General features: G+C 46.0%; 1 protein-coding gene and 1 non-coding gene across 2 annotated transcripts; both read left to right on the forward strand.

Annotated features, from left to right (window-relative positions):
- Positions 1-418: 418 nt before the first annotated feature.
- PPP1R3G (protein phosphatase 1 regulatory subunit 3G) lies at positions 419-2,249 on the forward strand. The gene has a single exon (XM_077769994.1). It carries the CDS (start codon positions 567-569, stop codon positions 1,587-1,589), a length of 1,023 nt encoding a protein of 340 aa, XP_077626120.1. The 5' UTR covers positions 419-566; the 3' UTR covers positions 1,590-2,249.
- Positions 2,250-18,568: 16,319 nt separating this feature from the next.
- Positions 18,569-18,702, forward strand: LOC144236486 (small nucleolar RNA SNORA70). Its single transcript, XR_013336571.1, has one exon. It is a non-coding gene; the product is annotated as a small nucleolar RNA SNORA70 (small nucleolar RNA).
- The last annotated feature ends 2,134 nt before the right edge of the window (positions 18,703-20,836 follow it).

A 20,836-nucleotide genomic window follows, 5' to 3' on the forward strand; every position in this document is an offset into this window, starting at 1 on the left:
CTCGCCCGCAAGCGAGCTTCCTTAATTGCGCACTTGCCCCCGGGGACTTCCCGGGCCGCTGCGCACCCGGGAGGAGGGCGGACCAGTCCAGACCGTGGGCAACTTTATGCGCCGGAGGAAGGCAGTACGCACCCGAGTCCAAGAAAGCTGAGCGCCAGTTCCCCCGAGGAGCTCCGGAGGCAGGACCGGCGCGGGCCCCGCCGGGGTAGGCGGGAGGGAAAAGGGAGCCCCCAACTTCTGCAGGAGCCTCTGGCCAGCTTTCCCGCTCGCTCCGGCCCGCGCCGCCCAGCTTCCCTGTGTTCCCACGGCTCGCGCCTCCCCTCCCCGGGCCCTCCCCCGTCGCGGGCAGGTTCAATCCCCAGAGCCGGCCCCATGCCCGCGTCCTCCTCCCACTCCGCCCCGGGCAGCCGCCGCTAAAACCCGCGGCTACGCAGCGGGACTGTCTTCTCCGTTCCAGCCCGGGGCGAGCTCCGTGCGCTCTTGCAACGACTCAAGGTGTTAAGTCTCCAGGGGAGTTCTGAGCCGAGGAGAAGCGATCCGGACCCATCTCTGAGCCAGGCGGCGTCATGGAGCCCCAGGGGGCGCTAAGTTTGGAGAAACAGGGACCTGCGCTCTTTGGAGAGCCCCCGCCAGCTGAGGGGCTGCCTGCTCCGGGGGACGACGGCGGCGGCGCGTCGGACGCCCCGAGCCCGGACGCTGAGCCCTCGTCGGCGGAGTTAGAGGCCGCCCCGCAGGAGCCGGAGGAGGTGTTGGGGTGCCGCCGCCGCCTCCCGCGTTCCTTCTCCCTGCCCGCGGACCCGATCTTGCAGGCGGCCAAGCTACTGCGCCAGCGCCAGCAGCTTGCCCTGGGGCTCGGCCCGGAGGGCGGCGAGGGGCCCGAGGGCGTGCCGCACGGCCCCGGCAGCTGCTGCGCCAAGTGTAAGAAGCGGGTGCAGTTCGCGGACGCGCTGGGGCTGAGCCTGGCCAGCGTGAAGCACTTCAGCGAGGCGGAGGAGCCGCAGGTGCCGCCCGCCGTGCTCTCCCGCCTCCGCAGCTTCCCCATGCGCGCCCGAGACCTGGAGCAGCTTCCCGGCCTGCTGGCCGCGGCGGCGGCTGCCGCGCCCCTCACAGCGCCGCCTCCCCGGCTTCGGCCTCTTTTCGAGCTTCCCGGGCCGAGCGCCGCCGCGGAGCGACTGCGGCGGCAGCGCGTGTGCTTGGAGAGCGTGCAGTGCTCGGCGCCCTCGGGCGCGGAGGTGACGGGCTCTGGCCGGGTGCTGGGCTGCCCCGGGCCGAGAGCCGTGGCGGTGCGCTACACCTTCACCGAGTGGCGCTCCTTCCTGGACGTGCCGGCGGAGCTGCAGCCCGATCCGCCCGCGGAGGCGCCGTCGGGGGGGCCCGGGGACGCCAAGGAGGAGCCGGGCGCCGAGCGCTTCCACTTCTCGCTGTGCCTGCCCCCGGGCCTACAGCCCGAGGAGGGGGAGGACGCGGGCACGCCGGGCGCCGCGGTCCACTTTGCCGTGTGCTACCGCTGCGCCCAGGGAGAGTACTGGGACAATAACTCGGGGGCCAACTACACGCTGCGCTACGTGCGCCCTTCCGATGCACTCTGAGCCCAAGGCCGGGCCCCAGGCCGCGCGTCGCCCCAGAGCAACCGGGTGACCCGCGGGGACGTTCTACCGAGCACCATCCCCCGGGGAAGGAAAGGAGGGAGCGGCTCAATGGAAAACTCTCACCGGGACAGATTCGGCGAGAGAGCCTCGTGAGCCCGGGCCAAACACTGAAACGCCTCATCCGTTTTCGCCTGGCTTAGGCCTTCCTCCGCTGCTTCTGGAATTCTTGCCCTGCGTCAGAATGGGAAGAAGTTCTCAAGACTCTGAGCCATAGCTTCTTACAAGAAAAAGTCTCCTGACCCCTGTGCCCAGCCGTCAGACCTTGGGATTTGTTTAAAACTGTAGATGAAGTGTTTTAGCCGTTGCTGCTTGCTGGAGATGCCTGAGTCCCAGGGAAAGGACAGGCATCCCTCTGCATCACGTCAGGAGAATGCGCTGGACCGTGGGCGTGAACGGGAGCCTTCGTACAGGGGCCTGTTTCTCGGAGAAAACCGGGTGGGGTCATGGCTAGACTGTCCTTTCTCTTAACTGGGATCTGGGAGATGTTTGCACAGACTGGACGTTACTTCCTTGGGCCTACGTGTATATATGTCCTTTAAAAAAGTAAAGGCCACTTACTTGCACACTCTTTTATGCTGTACTTTATATTTCAGCTCCTGGGGAGTTTGGGAGGTCTTGAATGTCAGGTGATCTTCTTCAAATAGTTAAACAACAGTATTTTCAAGTTTCCCTTCTCTAGTTCTTCCTCTCTGATGTGGAAACGCCCAGATTTCCCATTTTGGGCAAAAATATTTGGAACGTTTTGTAGGAAGGTTCTGTCCCCTGCCAAAATGAGGTGGTGGGTGAATTATAACACTAGAGTAGTCCCGTAGGCTTGTGTAAGCTGCAGTCACTGGCCCTCAACCCCTATTATGTAGGCAGAGCACATAATAGCTGCTAGACTTCTCTGGGGACTTCTCTGGGCCCGTAGCAGCCAGAGAAGCTGGACTTTCCAGTGGTTGGGTGATGGGGGTGGTGGGGATGGACAGGTGTCTTCCTGTCTTTAGTTGGAGCCACAATGGGTAGTGATGACCTGATAGATGATGAAGCATGCCCAGCAAGTACATGCTGCTCAGAACCAGATGGGCACTGTGCACACTGGCCTTCGTCACTCGGCTGCTGATGGCTGTGGATGCCAAGATAGAGTGGCTGTGCTTGATCAGGGCAGGTAAGCATCCTGGGTGAGGATCTGATTTTTAACCACACCTTGGTTGGCCCTTGGTAATTAATCTTTTTTTCGTTTTCACATTTTCCAGAGCATGACAAATACAGTGAATTCATTTTGTGATGGTAATCTTTAAGGAAGCATGGTTTCTACTGTTGCTGTATAGAAACCAGGGTAGGCATACCACAGGCCATGAGTCTAATTCAGCCTGAAGCCTGTTCTTGTAAGGCCTGAGAGCTGAGAATGCTTTTTACATTTTTAAACAGCTGGAAAAACTCAAAAGAGGAGTACTGTTTTGTGACACATGAGCATTATATGGAATTCAAATTTCTTTGTCCATTAATAAAGTTTTATTGGAATACAGCCATGCACATTCATTTACATATAATCTCTGACTGCTTTCCTGCTATAAGAGCAAAGTGAGTAGATACAACAAATACCATATTGCAAAAGGTAAAATGTTACCATCTTTTATACAGAGTTTGCCAACTCCAGCTCTAGAGAAGTAGTATTTTTTAACAATAGATGCTGAGAGTTACACTTAAAAAAGCAGCTAAACTTTTAGTAAGGTTTGCCACTTGAAATGAACCTCTTGTGGGTAGAGGTAAAACTGTTAACATTATTTACAGTAATCTTGGTTAGAATAAACACTAAAACACCAACTGTACAATTATTACTATACAGGGGAGAAGAATCTACTTGTCCTCTTTCAGCTAAGAAATAATAATAAATCAGTATGACTGAAATATAACATCTATCTGAATTGACATCAAGCTATAGAAACTGCCAGGTACTTCCATGCCTCACAATAAGATGTCTTAAGCCGTAGAAATATTTAGTTTAACCTCTGCTGTGGAGACATCCCTTCTGACTACAGCAGTGCTTGCCAAAGATAATTGATCATGGGAAAATTTTTCAAATAATTATTAGTGGAAAGTCATCAGAAGTTAAATATAATTTACACTTGGAGTAAAGCAGACTAAAAAATAGTCATATCTTTGAAACGAATATTTAATTCACATACACTTATAAAAAACTTTAAAATCATGGGGCGCCTGGGTGGCATAGTCGGTTAAGCGTCCGACTTTCGCTTGGGTCATGATCTCGCGGTACGTGGGTTCGAGCCCCGNTCAGAATTACATCATTTTTCTGTTACTACATACAAAAATAATCAAGCTTTTTCATGCAATGTCCCACACTGAGCTCTGTATGCTATTTCTTTTTTAGAAGTGCATTATTGCATCAGAACACTTAGATAAATATATTTTATATTTTTCTTACGTGTCGATGAATACATTTTAGTTGAAAAGTATTGCTAGTGTATATGGCCTATAGCACAGTTTGAAATGCCAGTTCATATGATAATTATGCATTATTTTTGGATTGTTTGGGAGTCTTTAAAATTAAACAAGGATGAAATTAGGAGCCCAATATTATGATCAAAATAGGGATCCGTTGTTTGGTATTCTTCAAAAGGGTAACCCTTCTGGCCAACAGACACATGAAACGATGCTCAGTGTCCCTCATCATCAGGGAAATGCAGATCAAAACCACACTGAGACACCCTCTCATGCTGGTCAGAGTGGCTACAATGAACAAATCAGGAGACTATAGATACTGGTGAGGATGTGGAGAAACGGGCACCCTCCTACACTGTTGGTGGGAATGTAAACTGGTACAGCCCCTCTGGAAAACAGTGTGGAGGTTCCTCAAAAAGTTAACAATAGAACTCCCCTATGACCCAGCAATGGTGCTGCTAGGAATTTACCCAAGGGATACAGAAATGCTGATACATAGGGGCACATCTACCCCAATGTTCATAGCAGCACTCTCAACAATAGCCAAAACATGGAAAGAGCCTAAGTGTCCATTAACAGATGAATGGATCAAGAAGATGTGGTTTATCTATACAATGGAATACTACATGGCAATGAGAAAGAATGAAATCTGACAATTTGTGGTAATGTGGATGGAACTTGAGGGTGTTATGCTGAGCGAAATAAGTCAGGCAGAGAAGGACAGATAACCATGTTTTCACTTATAGATGGATTAGGAGGAACTTAACGGAGGACCATGCGGGAGAAGAAAGGGAAAAATAGTGGGGGAGAGGGAGGGAGGCAAACCATGAGAGACTCTTGAATGCTGAGAACAAACAGGGCTGATGGGGGTGGAGGTGAGGGGAAGGGGGGTGATGGGCATAGAGAAGGGCACTCATTGGGATGAACACTGGGTGTTATATGGAAACCGATTTGACAATAAACTATGAAAGAAAAAAATAAAAATAAATAAATAAATACAAACAAAAACCAGAAAAACATAAAAAAGGATAACCCTTCAAATCTGGAATAAAATAAGAAATGGATTCTAAAGAGGTATGAAGAGCAAATTTTCTATTTAAAAAAATTAACTTTGAAAAGTTTGGAGTACATTTTGGAATTCAAGCAATTAATCTTAAAAGTACTTCATAATATAATGAAAGTCAAACCTGGCTTTTAGGTAAGGAAATCTGGCTCTGCTGTCTCACGAATCTTGGAGAATAGCTTTTTTAAGGTTCAGAACCTTGTAAAAGACTTGAAACAGCCCAGTCTTTCTGCATATGGTTACAGCCTTTCAAAGTATTAAGCAATTTTCTAAATGTCAATTTTATAAAGTGCAAACTTTTCATTGTAGACTGATAACGAACATTTTGTAAAGAAACATAAGGGAGTTAAATAGATTTTGTTTTTGAAAAGGTAGTTTCAAAGGAAGGAGCAATACTGGCCGGACCAAAAAAGTTTTTAAGAGTGCATTTCCAGAATTGAATGAAAACTCACACACTCATTACCCAAAGCTAAATTCCAACAATTCAGTTGTCAGGTTCTTTTACAGGAATATTCATCTCAACTTGAGTAAGAGGGTGGTGTGTGTGTGTGTCATTCTAGTTGAAATGCTGAAATGTAATAGCTGAAATATCTTACCTGGCTCTAATGATCAAAACTCAGTTCTGCTCAGCTCACTTAATGATGCTGAACTCTACCAGAGAGATTCCAGCTTCTTCTTTATGGGCAAGTGGGTCCATGCATCACTGGGTAAGGGAATGTTGAATGAATTGTGTGTCCTTATCTGAAGTCTCAGAAGCAGTGGCTGGAAAATGTAGCAGTCTATAAGGTACAGAGTTTCCCCTTAAAGTCCCCAGGTTGATGGAGCAGGGTGATCAGGACGTTCCAAGACTTCCCTCAGGGAGGCAAGGATCCTGCTCCGGAGAAGTACTGGATCAGGATCCTGGAAGCCCAGCAAGCTCTGGGGGCCGCTGCCCTGCCTCTGTTCATGGGCAGGAGGGCCCTAGACTTCCTGTAGCATATGGGGGTGGAGCAGTTGTCATCCACGAACCTTAGCTGCAGGGCCAGAGGAACATTGTCCTGTTGGACACTCAGTGGGTTTTCCACCTGACCTCGCCCTCACCTGCTGCACCTTTCCTTCTGCCCTGACCTGGGCTGAGGGCTTCCCCGGTGACGCTGTGGTTCATGAGCCTGTTCAAATGTCTGCTTGCTCGCAGCAAAGCAGAGACTCTGCTCATTTCATTTTTGGAGTTGTAGCGTTGGACTATACATTGTTTCACGAGTTCCCCATCTTGCTGCTTTCTAGCACAGCAGGTGCGCATATTTGAGTATGCCAAGTTTTTTCATTTTCTGACTCAGTCGTGGTTCTTAAGAGCGTGTGGCTTGAAGCCACTTGGAGTATTGTGATCTGTGTCGCATGCGCTTTGTCAGGAGTGCAAGGAACAGCCTTCAAGAGGAAATGGGATGCTTTCCTTTTTCGTGGCATTGTGGAACTGAATCAAATGTGTATTTTTGATTCAGGCAGTGGAGCACAGGTTTGTGCATTGAAGACAGCACTGTGTCATGTGGCAACTTAATAAGCAAACTCTGACAAGCAGTGAGCTGTTTGCAGTCCAGGCTTTGTGCGGCCAATCCCCACGATGCCAGGGCCAGGACAGTCTTCCAGAGATCAGGGATGTGCTTGTGGTAGCCACACAGGGGCAAAGGGCTTGGAGCAGGGTGGAACCTGACAGCCTGGGCTAGGCCGGGTGACCCCTGCCTTCCTTCTCCTGAGCAGTCCTGGCCCATCCTGCAGATCAGTAGGTGGGTGCCCGAGGCCTGCTGGGAGAGGCTGACCCAGCTCTCTCTTCCTGACTCCATAATAGACACATTCCACTAGGTAAACTGCTGTGTTTTCATGTTCCTCCCTGGACTCCCTGTAGCAGATCTACAGAGACTACCAGAAGACAGCCCTAAATGGTCCTTTAATCCTCCAAGGACTGGTTGTTGGAATGCTAAACACTTTAACTTTAGGCTCATTAGGATTTAAACTTTTTTGAATCTTTTGGGTAGGCTTTGTATTTGCATTTTGTGGAGTCTAGTTCTTTGACCTTGACCGTCTCTGAGTGGACAAATTTTGGCAAGGAGAGAACAGAGTCACATTTCAGCTAAATATTGATTTTTGAGATGGTGAAGATCAAGGGCTTATGTTTAAGATGCCCTGGTGAGATTTGCCAGTGAGTCTAATAGAGGAGTAAAAGTCTATTTAAGTCATGAGTTCAGAGCCAGTTCAACCGGGAAATGTACAGATCTACAAACATCTCTGGCAAAGTGAAGAGATTTTAGACTAGCTTACATTTAAAGCAATTAGGTCAAATTTCTCCATGATTGTATTTACTCATCATCCCGTTCTTATAGCTGGCAGTGCTCAGGTCCTTTGAAACTTGTTACCTGAGGTCATTTCCCGAGGAGAGTCGACAGCATCCTAATGCATGCTGAAATGGGAAATTCTGTCTGAAAATCTGAGTTGAATAAAGATGGAAAACAGGTAGATCTTTGTGAACTAAGCTTGAAACATTTAACTTCCAAGTTGAAAAATTCATGAGCACATCGTGCAGATGGCTTTTCTGCAAATAGCTACACACGTGATATGTTGAGGAAGGATCCACTCCAGCAGATGAGAAGTTGATGGTCATGGGAAATGAATAGCCTTTCGCAGGGCCACCTTGCAGTGCTCTCTAGAGGATGTATTGTTGCAGCTCCTCCCTTGATATCTTTGGGTAAAACGTCCTTCATTTCAGGAGGTTGCTCTGGTATAGTGAAAGAGGTTATGATTTCTTGGAAAGGGTAAGGTTTGTTTTGGTTTTTTTTTTTTCTGATTTTACATTCACCAAGATTAGCGATATCCATTGTTTTGGGATCGTAAGTAAGTCTATAAATCGAATTGAGTTTGAAGGTCCCTGGGATATCTATAAATTGATATTACATGGATAATTGTGGAAACAAATTGCTAACAAGTGTTTAACAATGAAATACGTAACATGTTCTTTTGCAAGTAAAAGAAAGTAACTTAGTAACCCCTTCATTCCCCATTTCCCAGAATCTGAACTAGAGAGTGTTTCTGTTCCTAGATCCTGCATTATTTTGGACTTTGCTATTTACTATAAAGTCATTAAAAATGAATGCTCTGAAAGACAGAGGAAACAACACCTTCAAAATGGGTTGTAAAGGGAGCTCATTCGGTTGAGCTTCCAACTTCAGTTCAGGTCATGATCTGAGGTTAGTGAGTTCAAGCCCTGCTTCAGGCTGTCAGCTGTCAGCATGGAGCCTGCTTCAGATCTTCTGTCCCCCTCTCTCTGCCTCACCCCCGCTTGCACATGCTCTCTCTCGAAAATAAATGGAAGTTAAAAAAAGGTTGTAAAGGCATTGAGCTCTGAGGCTAAGGGCTAAGGGCTGTCCCTGTACTAACTATCACTGTCTAGAGCTATGAGAAGGTGGAGGGGGGATGAAACTCCTGTTTTGGGCCTCAGGCCTGGGCCATGGCTTGTCCAGTCCCAGCCCCTGCAGGCTCTGGCCTAAGCAGAAGTGTGCTGATGGCAGCTGTGAGGTGGAAGGCATAGCATTTTGAGCCTTCACTATAGACTCTGCCATATCCAGTTGATTCAGAAGATCTTACAAATGGAGTCTTCACTATCCAGATAAATAATATGTTATAGCCAAGGGTTTCTAGAATGATTCAGCAACACCCTCTGTAGACATAAGCATAAGAGGCAAAGGCCTGTGATAAATGATCCATTATGTGATGGCACGGATTTGGGACTGTGGGCAGGGAGACCCAGCTTCGTGTGCAAGGGTTCCCTCTGTGAGTGAAGATGGAGTTTGGTTTCCAAGTGTCATCCCAGAGCCAGATGTTGTTAGGGCTGACTGCCTCTGTGATATCACCAGCACACCCAAGTCATTTTTCCAGGGTCTAAAATGCCACATAGCTTAACTCGGCGTGTGTCCGGAATTCCTGAGCTTTCTAGGGATACTACCTGTGGAGGGCTCTGACTTGCCTGAGGAAGTTGGTGAGGTTCCGAGCCCTGTCTGAGAGTAGGGGGTGATTCTCAGAACTGGAGCAGAAATGGCCATCAACTTTCATTGGTGGTGTCTACCTTCCTCAGCTGAAACAAGATGGGCCCAAATGCTCTTTTATCAGCCAGCCAGCAGCGGCAAGAATGGGTCACTATTTCAGACAGTAGATTTTTATGTGATGACATGAGAATGTTTTAACAGTTCTCTCCAATAACATGAGAGAAAATAACCTCATCAATCTGTGTTTTAAGATTTGCTTGAGAAATGTGCCCAGGAATGTTTGGGATGAGTAACAGATTTCTGTGAATGTGATTTTTGTTAGTGTTTATTTAAACAGAGAACTACTGTACTCAAAATGCAGTCTTCCTATTTCTTCCTTGGTTTTTTAAAGGATAGTTATGTTTTTGTGGTTTGAAAATGGCTTTTAAATCCTGAGGATTAAAAAAAAAGAACTTTGTTTTTTGTCGTTGTTTTTCTACATGTGTTACATCTAAGAGATGCTGAACCCTAAGTCATATTTTGAATAAAGAATGTAAAGCAGTTTGGTACTTTATCTTTTTATTTTTTTAGAGAAAGAAAGAGACTCCTAAGCAGGCACCATGCTCAGTGCCAGACCTGATGGGGGTGCTCAATGTTGTGACCTGAGCCAAAATCAAGAGTTCAACACTAAACTAGCTGAGCCACCCAGGCGCCCCAGCAATGTGTTACTTTATTTATTTTTTTTTTTAATTTTTTTTAATGTTTTATTTATTTCTAGGAGAGAGAGAGAGACAGCGTGAGCAGGGGAGGGTCAGAGAGAGAGGGAGTCACAGACTGAAACAGGCTCCAGGCTCTGAGCCGGCAGTCAGCACAGAGCCTGACGCGGGGCTTGAACCCACGAACCGCGAGATCATGACCTAAGCGAAAGTCGGACGCTTAACCGACTAAGCCACCCAGGCGCCCCGAAATGTGTTACTTTAAAAGATATTACTGAGTGTGGAAACATTTTTGGTGGTCACAACCGGGGAGGGGGTGCAAATGGCCAGAGGTGCTGCAAACATCCTACAAAGCACAGGACAACATTCAGCCACAAATAATTGTCTGGCCTAAATCCTCAGTGCAGATTCAGTGAAAAGCCCTGATAATAATAGTCTTGTACCAATATCAGCTTCATGGTTTTGGCAAGGTGCCATGGTTATGATCGATGATATTACCATCAGGGAAAGCTGTGCAAAAGACATACAAGAAATCTCTCTGCTATTTCTGCAATTTCTTGTGAGTTTTAAGCCATTTCCAAATAAAAAGTCATAATAATAATAATAATAATAATAAATTAAATTAAACCTCGAGGAAAAAATCCCTACCATTGAGAAATGTATAAAGAGTTGCCGGGTGCTATGCTGGCGAAATACATTTAGCTGCCAGAATTGGAGGCGTGACGTGGGGAAGACAGTTGGGCTCCAGGTGAGCCAAGCCTGCCCTTGACCCCAGCTCAGCCCTGGCTATCCCTGTGCTTTCAGACAGGTCCCTCAACTTTGAGTGTGAGAGTTTTCACGTTTGCAAAATGGGGGCAGTCCTTCCTGCCTAATTAGATTGTTGTGAGTGCAAAAGGAAATTGTATCAAGCAGACAATTCGTTCTCAACATCTTTGTCTTTCCCTTCTGGTCTCTGCTAGGTGGTTTCTACTGATTTCATTCTGAGAATAAATGTCTATCTTCATCTGGGTGTAGGAAGAATAAATGAAACTTCCAGCTTGGGGGACAAATTACAGTGGCTGTCAATGTGCTAACCAAACTGTTCTTGTTATCTGGGCAGAAAATATGCCATTTGTTTCCTGTTGTTAACATAATGGGATGTATACTGTGTATACATGTTGTTATAATATATAAAATGTACACATGTTCATCTGACTTCTGTCTTCTGAATTCCTTGCAATAGCTTCTTTAAAGATTGCCTCCTCTATCTTAAGAAGCTACTTTTGAGGGGCTTCCTGTTCATTGACTACTGTTTGATATTGTTGAAAACCCATTCTTTGGGATCTGTTTTTATTTTGTGACCACCCTTTCCTCCAAGCTGCACCTTGTCAGTTCCTACTGGGATGGATTCACCTTCTGTCTACCACACAATCCTCCAGGAATCCACTTTTAACTCTGTGTTCTCTTTTAAAGGTGTTGCAGATTTCACAAGTGGAAGACTATCCAATTCTCTTTTTTTCTTTTTTTAAGTCGACTCCATGCCCAATGTGGGGCTTGAACACTCACAACCCTGAGATCAAGAGTAGCATGCTCTAGGGCACCCAGGTGGCTCAGTTGGTTAAGCTTCCAACTTCAGCTGAGGTCATGATCTCATGGTTTGTGAGTTTAAGCCTCACATTGGGCTGTGCACTGACAGTACGGAGCCTGCTTGGGATTCTCGCTGTCTTCTCCGATCTCCCCTGTTTCTCTCTTTCTAAATAAAAAAATAAACAAAATAGTTACTTTTTAAAAATCTATAAAAAAGAGTCGCATGCTCTACCCACTAAGCCAGCCAGGTGCCTCATGTCTAATTCTTTTTATACGCCCTGTGGTGGCCGCTCTGCACTTATTCAGCTTATCAGAAATCTATTCATTCTTTCAGCATGCATCGATGGAGCTCTTCCCAGGTAGAGGCACAGCCATGACATCGGGATATGTGGGGATGAAGACATACAAGGGACATCACTTTCGGGGAGCTTGGATTCAGGACACTTGGGCCATTGTGGGGACAGGCACATCTGTGCACTCATGCTCCCATTGACCCATCTTCTACAAACCCAGCCAGCTCCACACACATAAGGAAATGCTTTCCTCAAATAATTTGACTCTCAGAATCCTGGGTGCTGGTACTGTGAGATTCTCTGGTAGCGGGGTAGCTGGTAGGCTTTGTGTCTCCGGCTCTGCTCCCCTTAGGCCAGCCTTCCTCAAGGCGGTGCATGGGGTGGGCTTTGCAGAAAGGCTGCTGCCTCTCACAACAGAAAGCTGCTACTGAGCCCCTTTCCATCACCCCTGTTCTCATGTGCATATATGTCTAGACATCCCCAAAATGGAAGTGTCACATTGTGAACCTCTTTGGCAGTATCTACTACAGCTGAACACACACATACCTCCCTGACCAGGAATGGCAAGATGTACCAAAATGTATACACATGGGCACTGAGAGCACGTACAAGACAGTTTATAGCCACATTGCTTGTAGCAGTAACAGCTGGAAACTATGCACATTGAAGTCCTGGCTGCCACACGGAGATCTTCACATCATTTCTGAAGCAGGGTGGGCAGAACACAAGAGAAGAGTTACAGATGCACACATCCCAAGCCACATCTCCCTGACACATGTACCCATCGAATGCAGCTGTGGGCAGAAGTTGTCAGTGGTGACCTAGCTTGTCAGTTATGTCTCTTCTTGCTGAAGAAAATGGCTAATATTGATTTGGTTAGATACCCATGGGATGGGATGCCACTTGCCAGGGTTATTTTCACTCAATCCCCACACAAACTATCAGTAGGGGGCAGAGGTGGGAAAACACCATTTCTCCACTCCTGGCCACTGAGAGGGGCTTCTCCCTCACTGGTGGGCTCTTGCTCTGCTCCTCACTGCTGCCCACACTGACCTGCTGGGTGGGCTGCAGCCATTGGTCCACATTTTGAGCTCCTGTCCTAGCTTCTGAGGGTGAATCTCCTGTCACACAACCTGGGTGGTATGTACACTCAGCAGACTCACGCTTCCCTGGTGTGAAGGGTCTCCTTGGGAATATGGACTGATTCAACCCATTTTGACTCACGCACTTAGCAATGTAGTTCACTGTAGCCTGCACCAACAATAAAGACACCATTCTGTTTCCATTGGCCTTTGTTTTTCTTATTTCTTAAGGGGTACAAAACTTGGGCTGGAAAGAGGGGGGCCCAGTGGGCCCCTTTAGAGACTCCAACATGACTGTGAGAGACATATTATTCCCATTTTATAGCTAAAGAAACTGAGTCTCAGAGAGGTTGAATAATGTGCCCAGTAAGAGCCTGAGCTTGGATTTGAATCCAGGACAGTGTGGCCCAGATCCATTGCTCTTACCCATATTCAGTTTCAATAAACACAGACAGAGAAGAAAACATACCCGGAGTTCATCCATAGGAAGGAAAGGAGATTTTGCTTGGGTTTCTCCCTTCCTCCGAGGTCTCCCAGGAGGGGGCAGCCTTAGACATTTAGACCTCTTAATGTTGGGACAAGAGGTTCAAATTACCTCTTCTTTCTACTTCCTACTTCTTCTGAGGGGACTGTCATGGGGGAGGTTATCTGCTGAAAAATGTGACTTTCATGTAGTCTTCAACATGGCCCCATATTTCAGTAAAACAGTGTTAGTCAAGGTTCCAAACTGCAAGTTACAGATACTAACTCAAGCCATCTTGAGCAAACAGGTGAGTTGGTTTGATGGATATGGGGCTATCACGTGGAATCCAAAGGCAGCCAGGCCTCTGCAGGGTCTGGAGCTATCAGACTCAGGAGGAACTAACTCTCTTTGCCTCATCTCTGCTCCATTCTGCTCCATTCATCTCTCCCTGCAGACTAGATACCCCGTCTTCGTTGTCAGGCCTGTTCCTCGTGGGCTCCAGCAAATACTCCAGAGAGAAATAGAACTCTCACTCCTGGTGGGGTAAGATTATGATGTAAAATGGTTGTCGAGAGCTCCTGACTCCTGTTGTGGTCTCAGGAGATGGGCAGATACCCTGAAGTATCTCTATGGCAAATAAAACACACAGGAATGTGAACTGTGGACATACAGCAGTGCAGTGAGGTGTATGTATATGGATGTGCCTTTGCCTCCAGGGAGATGTGTCGCTGCCCTATATTTTATTTCAGTGAGAGGCAACCCTGCCTTACCAGTCTTTCAGGACCAAGCATTCAAGTTGTCTGTGTGTCACTCCTGTTCTTTATTTTACATATCCAGTCTCTCAGCAAATCTGTCATTTGCAAATACCTTCTGGATTCATTCTTGCCTCTACATTCAATCCACACCACTGCCGACCCCAGCCGGGCCTTAGACTACTTGCATCTAAGTTACTGCAACAATTTCCTGGCTGTCTCCCCTCAGGGGCATCCTCTGTGTCACTGTCACTATGCAGTTAATCTGCTGTTTGCCACCATTCCTCTGCTTAACGGCCTCCTTTCCCAACAAATAAAACTCAGACTCCTTAGCTTAGAATTTACAGCTCAGGCAGAAGTAATCTCTCCCTCTTTTTGTATCTTACCTCCCTCCTTGCTTTTGGCCCTACTTTACCTGTGCCCTCCCATAGGATAAGGTAACTTATCACCTTAGACTTTGTAAAGCTCTTTATATGTCTTGAGTACAGTGCTAAATGTGCTGTTGTTAAGGAAAGTAAGGGGAAGAATTCACATCTGGTCCATTTCTGCATCCCCTAAAGTGTCTGATATGGTTTCTAAATGAATGATAAAGCATCTCACAGTTATTGCTTGCTTATTCTAGATCAAATATGGTAGAAGAACTTTATGTGCATGATGCATTTACAATCCTTACAGTAACCCTGTAAGGTAGGTAGGCAGTTAGACCCATTTCATAGACAGGGAAACAAGTTTAGAGAAGCTACTTACCTGGGATCTCACTGCCAGAAGAGGCAGAACTGGAAGATGGAAAATGAAAGATGGAAGATGTGAAAGAGAGAAAGAAAGTGCACATTGGAGAGAGGCAGAGAGATAGGGAGACAAAGGATCTGAAGCAGGCTCTGTGCTGACAATAGAGAGTCTGATGTGGGGCGTGAACTCACGAAACGTGAGATCATGACCTGAGCCGAAGTCAGGTGGTTAACTGACTGAGGCACCCAGGTGCCCCATCTTCCAATTTTTTTTTTAAAAGAATTGTTTTATTTATTTTTTTTACAGTCTGAGTTACTGATATATCATGTCCCCCCTTTGAACAAGCTTCTATTTACAGAATCCCAGAAAGATGTGATTTTATTAAAAATTTTTTTAACTAAAAATTTTTTAAAAAAGGGGTGCCTGGGTGGCTCAGTTAAAGATCCCACTTTGGCTCAGGTCATGATCTTGCAGCTGGTGAGCTCAAATCCTGAGTCAGACTCTGTGCTGACAGCTCAGAGCCTGGACCCTCCTTTGGATACTGTGTGTGTGTGTGTGTGTGTGTGTGTGTGTGTGTGTGTGTGTGTGTGTGTTTCTCTGCCCCTCCTCTGCTCATGCTCTGTCTGTCTCTCTCTCAAAAATAAATAAACATAAAAAACTTAAAAAAATTTTAAAAGTATTTTTAGATTAGAGAGAGAGAGAAAACGAGCAAGGGAGAGAGGCAGAGAAAGAGAGAGAGATTCTTAAGCAGGCTCCATGCTCAATATGGAGCCCAATCCAGGGCTCAATCCCAGGACTCTGGGATCATGACCTGAGCTGAAATCAATAGTTGGATGCTCAACCCATTGAGCCCACATGTGCCCCAATACATGCTTTTAAAGTGAAAATACATGCTAAAATTTGGCAAATTAGTAGTCCTAAATGTTACATGTTTGAAGCATGAGTAGGAGAGTAAATATGGCAAATCTTGACATGTGGCATTAATATTGTACTCCTTGATCCTATATTCTACGTGTGCTGTATATTTCACATATATGCACCTAAATGCATATATGCACCTGAACTAATTATATTGTTATTAAACTGTCTCTGTATTCAAGACAGATGAAGTCACATGAATTCACTTAGTAATTGATGGGAAATTCTATTGGAATGTTTTAGCAATATTTAATCGACAGTCATTTAATGATACTATCAAACAAAGTAAATAAAGTAACTTTTGGGCTGATAAAAAAAGTGTTTAGTACCGTTGAGTATTCTAAGAACAGTTGTCACCAGAGTAGGAAAAGATCATCTTTAGGAAGGTGTCTTCCAGCTGAGCCTCCTGATTCTCAGAAATCCAGCTTCTCAGGTAGAAGCAGCAAGAATGATTGGTGATCGACATGGCCACACTGATCAGCACAGGCATGTTGAATCTGAGACCACTTGGTTCAGGACAGCAACAAGTGCAATTCCAGCTTTACTGGTGTCAATGATTGTGTGTAGTCTCATTTCAAAACAGCAAGATTGCTGTTGCCATTGTGGTATTTGTGGTCCCCCGAGGTAAAGAGCATGGTCAGATTCATTGTGAGTTCTCCTTCTGAGTCTTTGGACCTCAAACTTTGCCCTTGAGCAAGAGCATCTATCTCACTTCTCAAATGGGATCTCAACATGAGAAGCAATTTTCATGAATGGTTCCCTGAAGTATTAAGAAGGCCTGCAGAAAGATTGAAAAGCAAAGATTTTATTTGTTCTCAGAGATGAGATGAGCCACTATCCATTGAGGTGATGGGCAAATTGTCACAGGAAATGCCTGCTACAGCATACACAAATCATTGCTTTCCCTACCATGTTCCAGCTTTTTTCTAGATCCTTTGGTAACAATTATCAAATATCAGATTATTGATGAGGTGTCTGCTGACCTGGGATGTGCAGAGCACATGTTCCTGTGGGCAGTTTCTTTGGTTCATAATAATGAACATCTGCACGGGCTTCCCAACCTCATCTGCATGACTTCACCAGACATGTCTGTTCCAATGATCCTGAAACTGTGACCGCTTCTCATGGTTTCTGATTCACACACTGGGCCACTGTCATGAAGCCACCCACACAGTTTAACGGGTTGACCTTTGAAAATGTTCTTTAGTCCATATGGTTGTCTTCAGTCGAGAACTAGTCATTGGGGTTCTGTTTACCAAAGAACTTCTTGTCATGACTATGGGTAGGCCTGGAAGAAGAGTGTCCAACTCAGAGAACATCATTCTTGGTGCAGGAAATGCTTTCTCCTTTTGTGTTTTGAGTGCTTATCATTTCTTCAGTTGCTGCTACATTTATAGCCTGGCCTCAGTACCTGTGATATCTTTCAATCTACTACTAACAGTTTACCTGAAGTGCTTAACAAAAAAAAGCAGCTCATTCTGTTATGAAACGTATTTGTGTCCTTTCTGTATACTTGTGCATTTTACTGGGCATTTTAGTTGCATTCTTAGAACATATTCTTAGAGGGGCGCCTGGGTGGCTTAGTCGGTTAAGCATCCGACTTTCGCTTAGGTCATGATCTCGCGGTTTGTGGATTCGGGCCCCGCGTCGGGCTCTGTGCTGACTGCCAGCTCAGAGCCTGGAGCCTGTTTCAGTCTGTGACTCCCTCTTTCTGACCCTCCCCTGCTCACGCTGTCTCTCTCTCTCTCCTAAAAATAAATAAAACATTAAAAAAAATTAAAAAAAAAAAAGAACATATTCTTAGAATATGTTGACCAACCTTCCTCAGCCTTCTGTTTTCTTTTGATCTTATGTCTCCTTTACAAAATATAGAAACATTTCTCTCTACTCCTCCTGTTCCCAGTGATAATATATATCTATAGGCTTTCCCTGTAGGAGTATATTTGTTCTACAGAGAGCAATGGATAAAATCTCTTTATAATGTCTTTTGTTTTCTTCCAGTGGATTTTTTGTTTGTTTGAAAAAAAACCCCAGAAATAATATTTTCAACCTTTGGAAGTAAAAGATACATTTGTAGTTGCTAGTTTTTTGTTTGAATTTGAAGTTGTTTGAACCTGGCAGGAGAAAGCTTCAGACATTGTCCCTTTGTCTTGTCTTATATGGTGGCCCAACATCTGCTCAGTCATCCAGGCCCCAAACCTGGGACCCCTCCTGGACATCCCTGATACCCTATCTCCTCTTCATATTCAATCAGTTACCAAGTCCTGTTGACTCTATTTTCTTTTTTTGGTCCTGTTCTGTTCTTAATGCACACGCTAATGGGGTCCAGTAGTTGGGAGATGTGACACCTATATTCTGTAGGTTCTTGTGGAAACTCTACATGTAGGTACTAGGTACTAGATACCTACTCTGTAAGTACTTGTAGGTACTCTACATGAGAAACTCACAGTTTTTACCACGTTTGTCTACCTACTTTTTGATTTGCTATGTGGTCCTGTTAAAATGATAAATGATTATACTAGCCAGCTCTCTATAGTAGTTTGTCATTGCTCCATAACTCCCACAGACTCAGTGCCTTAAACAATAAGTTATGTATCATATGCCTAAGGGGTGGCTACAGCTGACTGATCTAAGCTAGACTTGGCTGGAAGGCTCAGTTGGGTGCCTCTGCTCCACATGTCTCTTACCTCCTTGGGGGAGCAGCTAAGCCAAAGCAAGATCTTCTCAGGGTGATGTTGACTCCACTTTGCAACTGTCACCATCCTAGGTGAAGTCACTACCGTCTCTTGCCTGGATAAGTATTCAGTCTAACCCTTCCCCCACATCCCCAAAAAGTTGGTCTCCCTGCATCTCTCCCAATCTGTTCCCCTTATAACAATGTTACCTTTTAGAAATACAAACATCATCTACAGTGAATTAAGCTGACTGTGCTTTTCCCCCACAGGGCCTCAGTGTGCATTGGCTGCATACAGTAGCCTCTTTGGTAGTGTATGCGGCCTGTTGATTGTATGGGTTGCCCTAGGGGACATCGTTTTCCAGTGGCCATTGATATCTGAACTCATGCTATCTCCAATCTAGGTTCTAAAAAGGCATGCGGGGGTGTCTTTGGAAAGGCCCAATGCACAGAGGTGGGGGTCCACGTTGGCCGAGTCATCATGTCCATCCATAACAAGTTGCAGAACAAGGAGCATGTGATTGAGGCCCTATGTAAGGCCAAGTTCAAGTTCCCTGGCTGCCAGAAGATCCACAATTTCAAGAAGTGGGGCTTTACTAAGTTTAATGTGGATGAATTTGAAGAAATGGTGCTCATCCCAAATAGGTAACATCAAATACATCCCTAATCATAGCCCCTTGGACAAATGGCGGGCTGTGCACTCATGAGAACCTTAGCACCACCCATCTCCTTTCATGCCCACCAATAAATCCTACATCCTGTCAAAAAATAAAAATAAAAATACAAACATCATACTGCTGAAAAACTTCAGTAGCTTCTTAGAGCCTCAGGCCAAGGCTCCCAGGGACTTCCGCTGAGAGGTTCCTGCCTTTTGACTCATCCTTGCCTGTCAGCCATCCTGGGGTTCCTTTCCTTCCTTGCATAGCACTTTCCTGCCTTGATTCAGGGCTTTGCATATGCTGTTCCTTACCACCCCCTCCATCTCCATATCCTTTGTCCAGCCAGCTCCTCATTTAATCTTAAATTTAAATCTCCCTGACCTCAGAGAGGGCTTACTAGATACTCCCCATCAGTTCCTAGAGTACCTCTATGTCACCCTTTGTAATACTCCTCAGACTGGTCCTTTCTCATTCAATTCTCTGCACTGGACCACAAGCTCTGTGAGGGCAGGGGCAATGTCTTGTTCACTGGTCTCCCCCTGGGCACCTGGACCACCAGCTCCCAGTCAGTGCTGAATGAATGAAAAGACCAGGAAAAGGGGTGGGAGGGAAAGGTCTGCCAATGAGCCAGGGATGCTCAAGATCTTGTTTTTCACACCTGCAGATTTGGGGGTCAGACCAGGTGGGGTCTACTGCCAGCCAACCCTGACATTTTATCTTCTCTGAAGACACACCCCAGCCTGTGAGTCTTTGCTCCTGAATGCCGGATTGCACTACTGGTTGTATTCAGGGGCTGGAGACGTTGGGTGAGGCTATGGATGAAGGGAGTTAAAAAGGTAACTGCTGTTGGTGGCAGGGCAGAGTAGAGGTGAAGCCAGCTATGTCAACTCCATGATCTTCCAGTTTCACAAACCAGAGAATAATAGCCATCAGAACAACATAGCCATGCACTTGGTCATATGAACTTTCCTGGGTATTAAAGCATGATAGCCAGACCAACCAAGTGTCTCCATTGAAGGTCTAGAGAATAGCCTTGCTTGGCCAATGGTTTCCTCAGGAGAAGTTAACTCATAGTGGTATTTCTCATTGCTAAATGTGGACACTGGAAAGTGATCTCCGGACCCCAGTCTGAATCCTTCCTTCAGAACTGCTGAGCACACTAGAGGTCTGTGAGGCTGAGTGTGATGTGGGGCCCAGTCAAGCATGTGGAACGCTGAACTATAGAAAGGGATCACAACCATGGGCATGTCTTTTCAGTCAAGGCTCTAGAGTCAACCCTGGATCCTCTGAGTTGAGGACTGACTAGCGTAAGTTCCTGCCTACCTTACCTGTACCTGAAGTACAGGTTCAAGACCCATCTGTGGGTTGTGACAGAATTCTTTCATGTCTTTCCATATATTACTAATGGATAGTTAGTATTATCTGAGTTACAAAAATTAGCCCTGTTTTTAAGGCTTTGGGCATGTTCAAAGCCATTCATGAGCTTCAACTAACACAAAAGGGACCTGCTGTTAAGGCCTATAGAACAAGGTTAAGTTTGCTTGGTCCACTGTGTCTGTGATTAAAATCTGGGGGAACATCTCCTAAGGTGCTGATACCCTACTGGTAATTCGACACTTCTAGGGGAGAGGTTCAACTCTGGACTTGGGTTTCCAAGTAGCAGCTGCTTTAATGACTTAAGTATATATCAGAGGTGACATCCATTAGCTAGCCCCATTGTTGGGTGCAGTTGTTGCTGAATGACTATATAGCCTACTGATGCAGAGCGGAAACAGTGACCCAGAGCCATGCCAGGGCTGCGGGACTCTGTCTCAGGACAGTCAGCTGAAGGGCGAAAGGAA

The sequence above is a fragment of the Crocuta crocuta genome, unplaced genomic scaffold (genome assembly GCF_008692635.1).
Source record: "Crocuta crocuta isolate KB4526 unplaced genomic scaffold, BGI_CrCroc_1.0 scaffold24, whole genome shotgun sequence".
In the NCBI taxonomy this organism is placed as follows: Eukaryota; Metazoa; Chordata; class Mammalia; order Carnivora; family Hyaenidae; genus Crocuta; species Crocuta crocuta.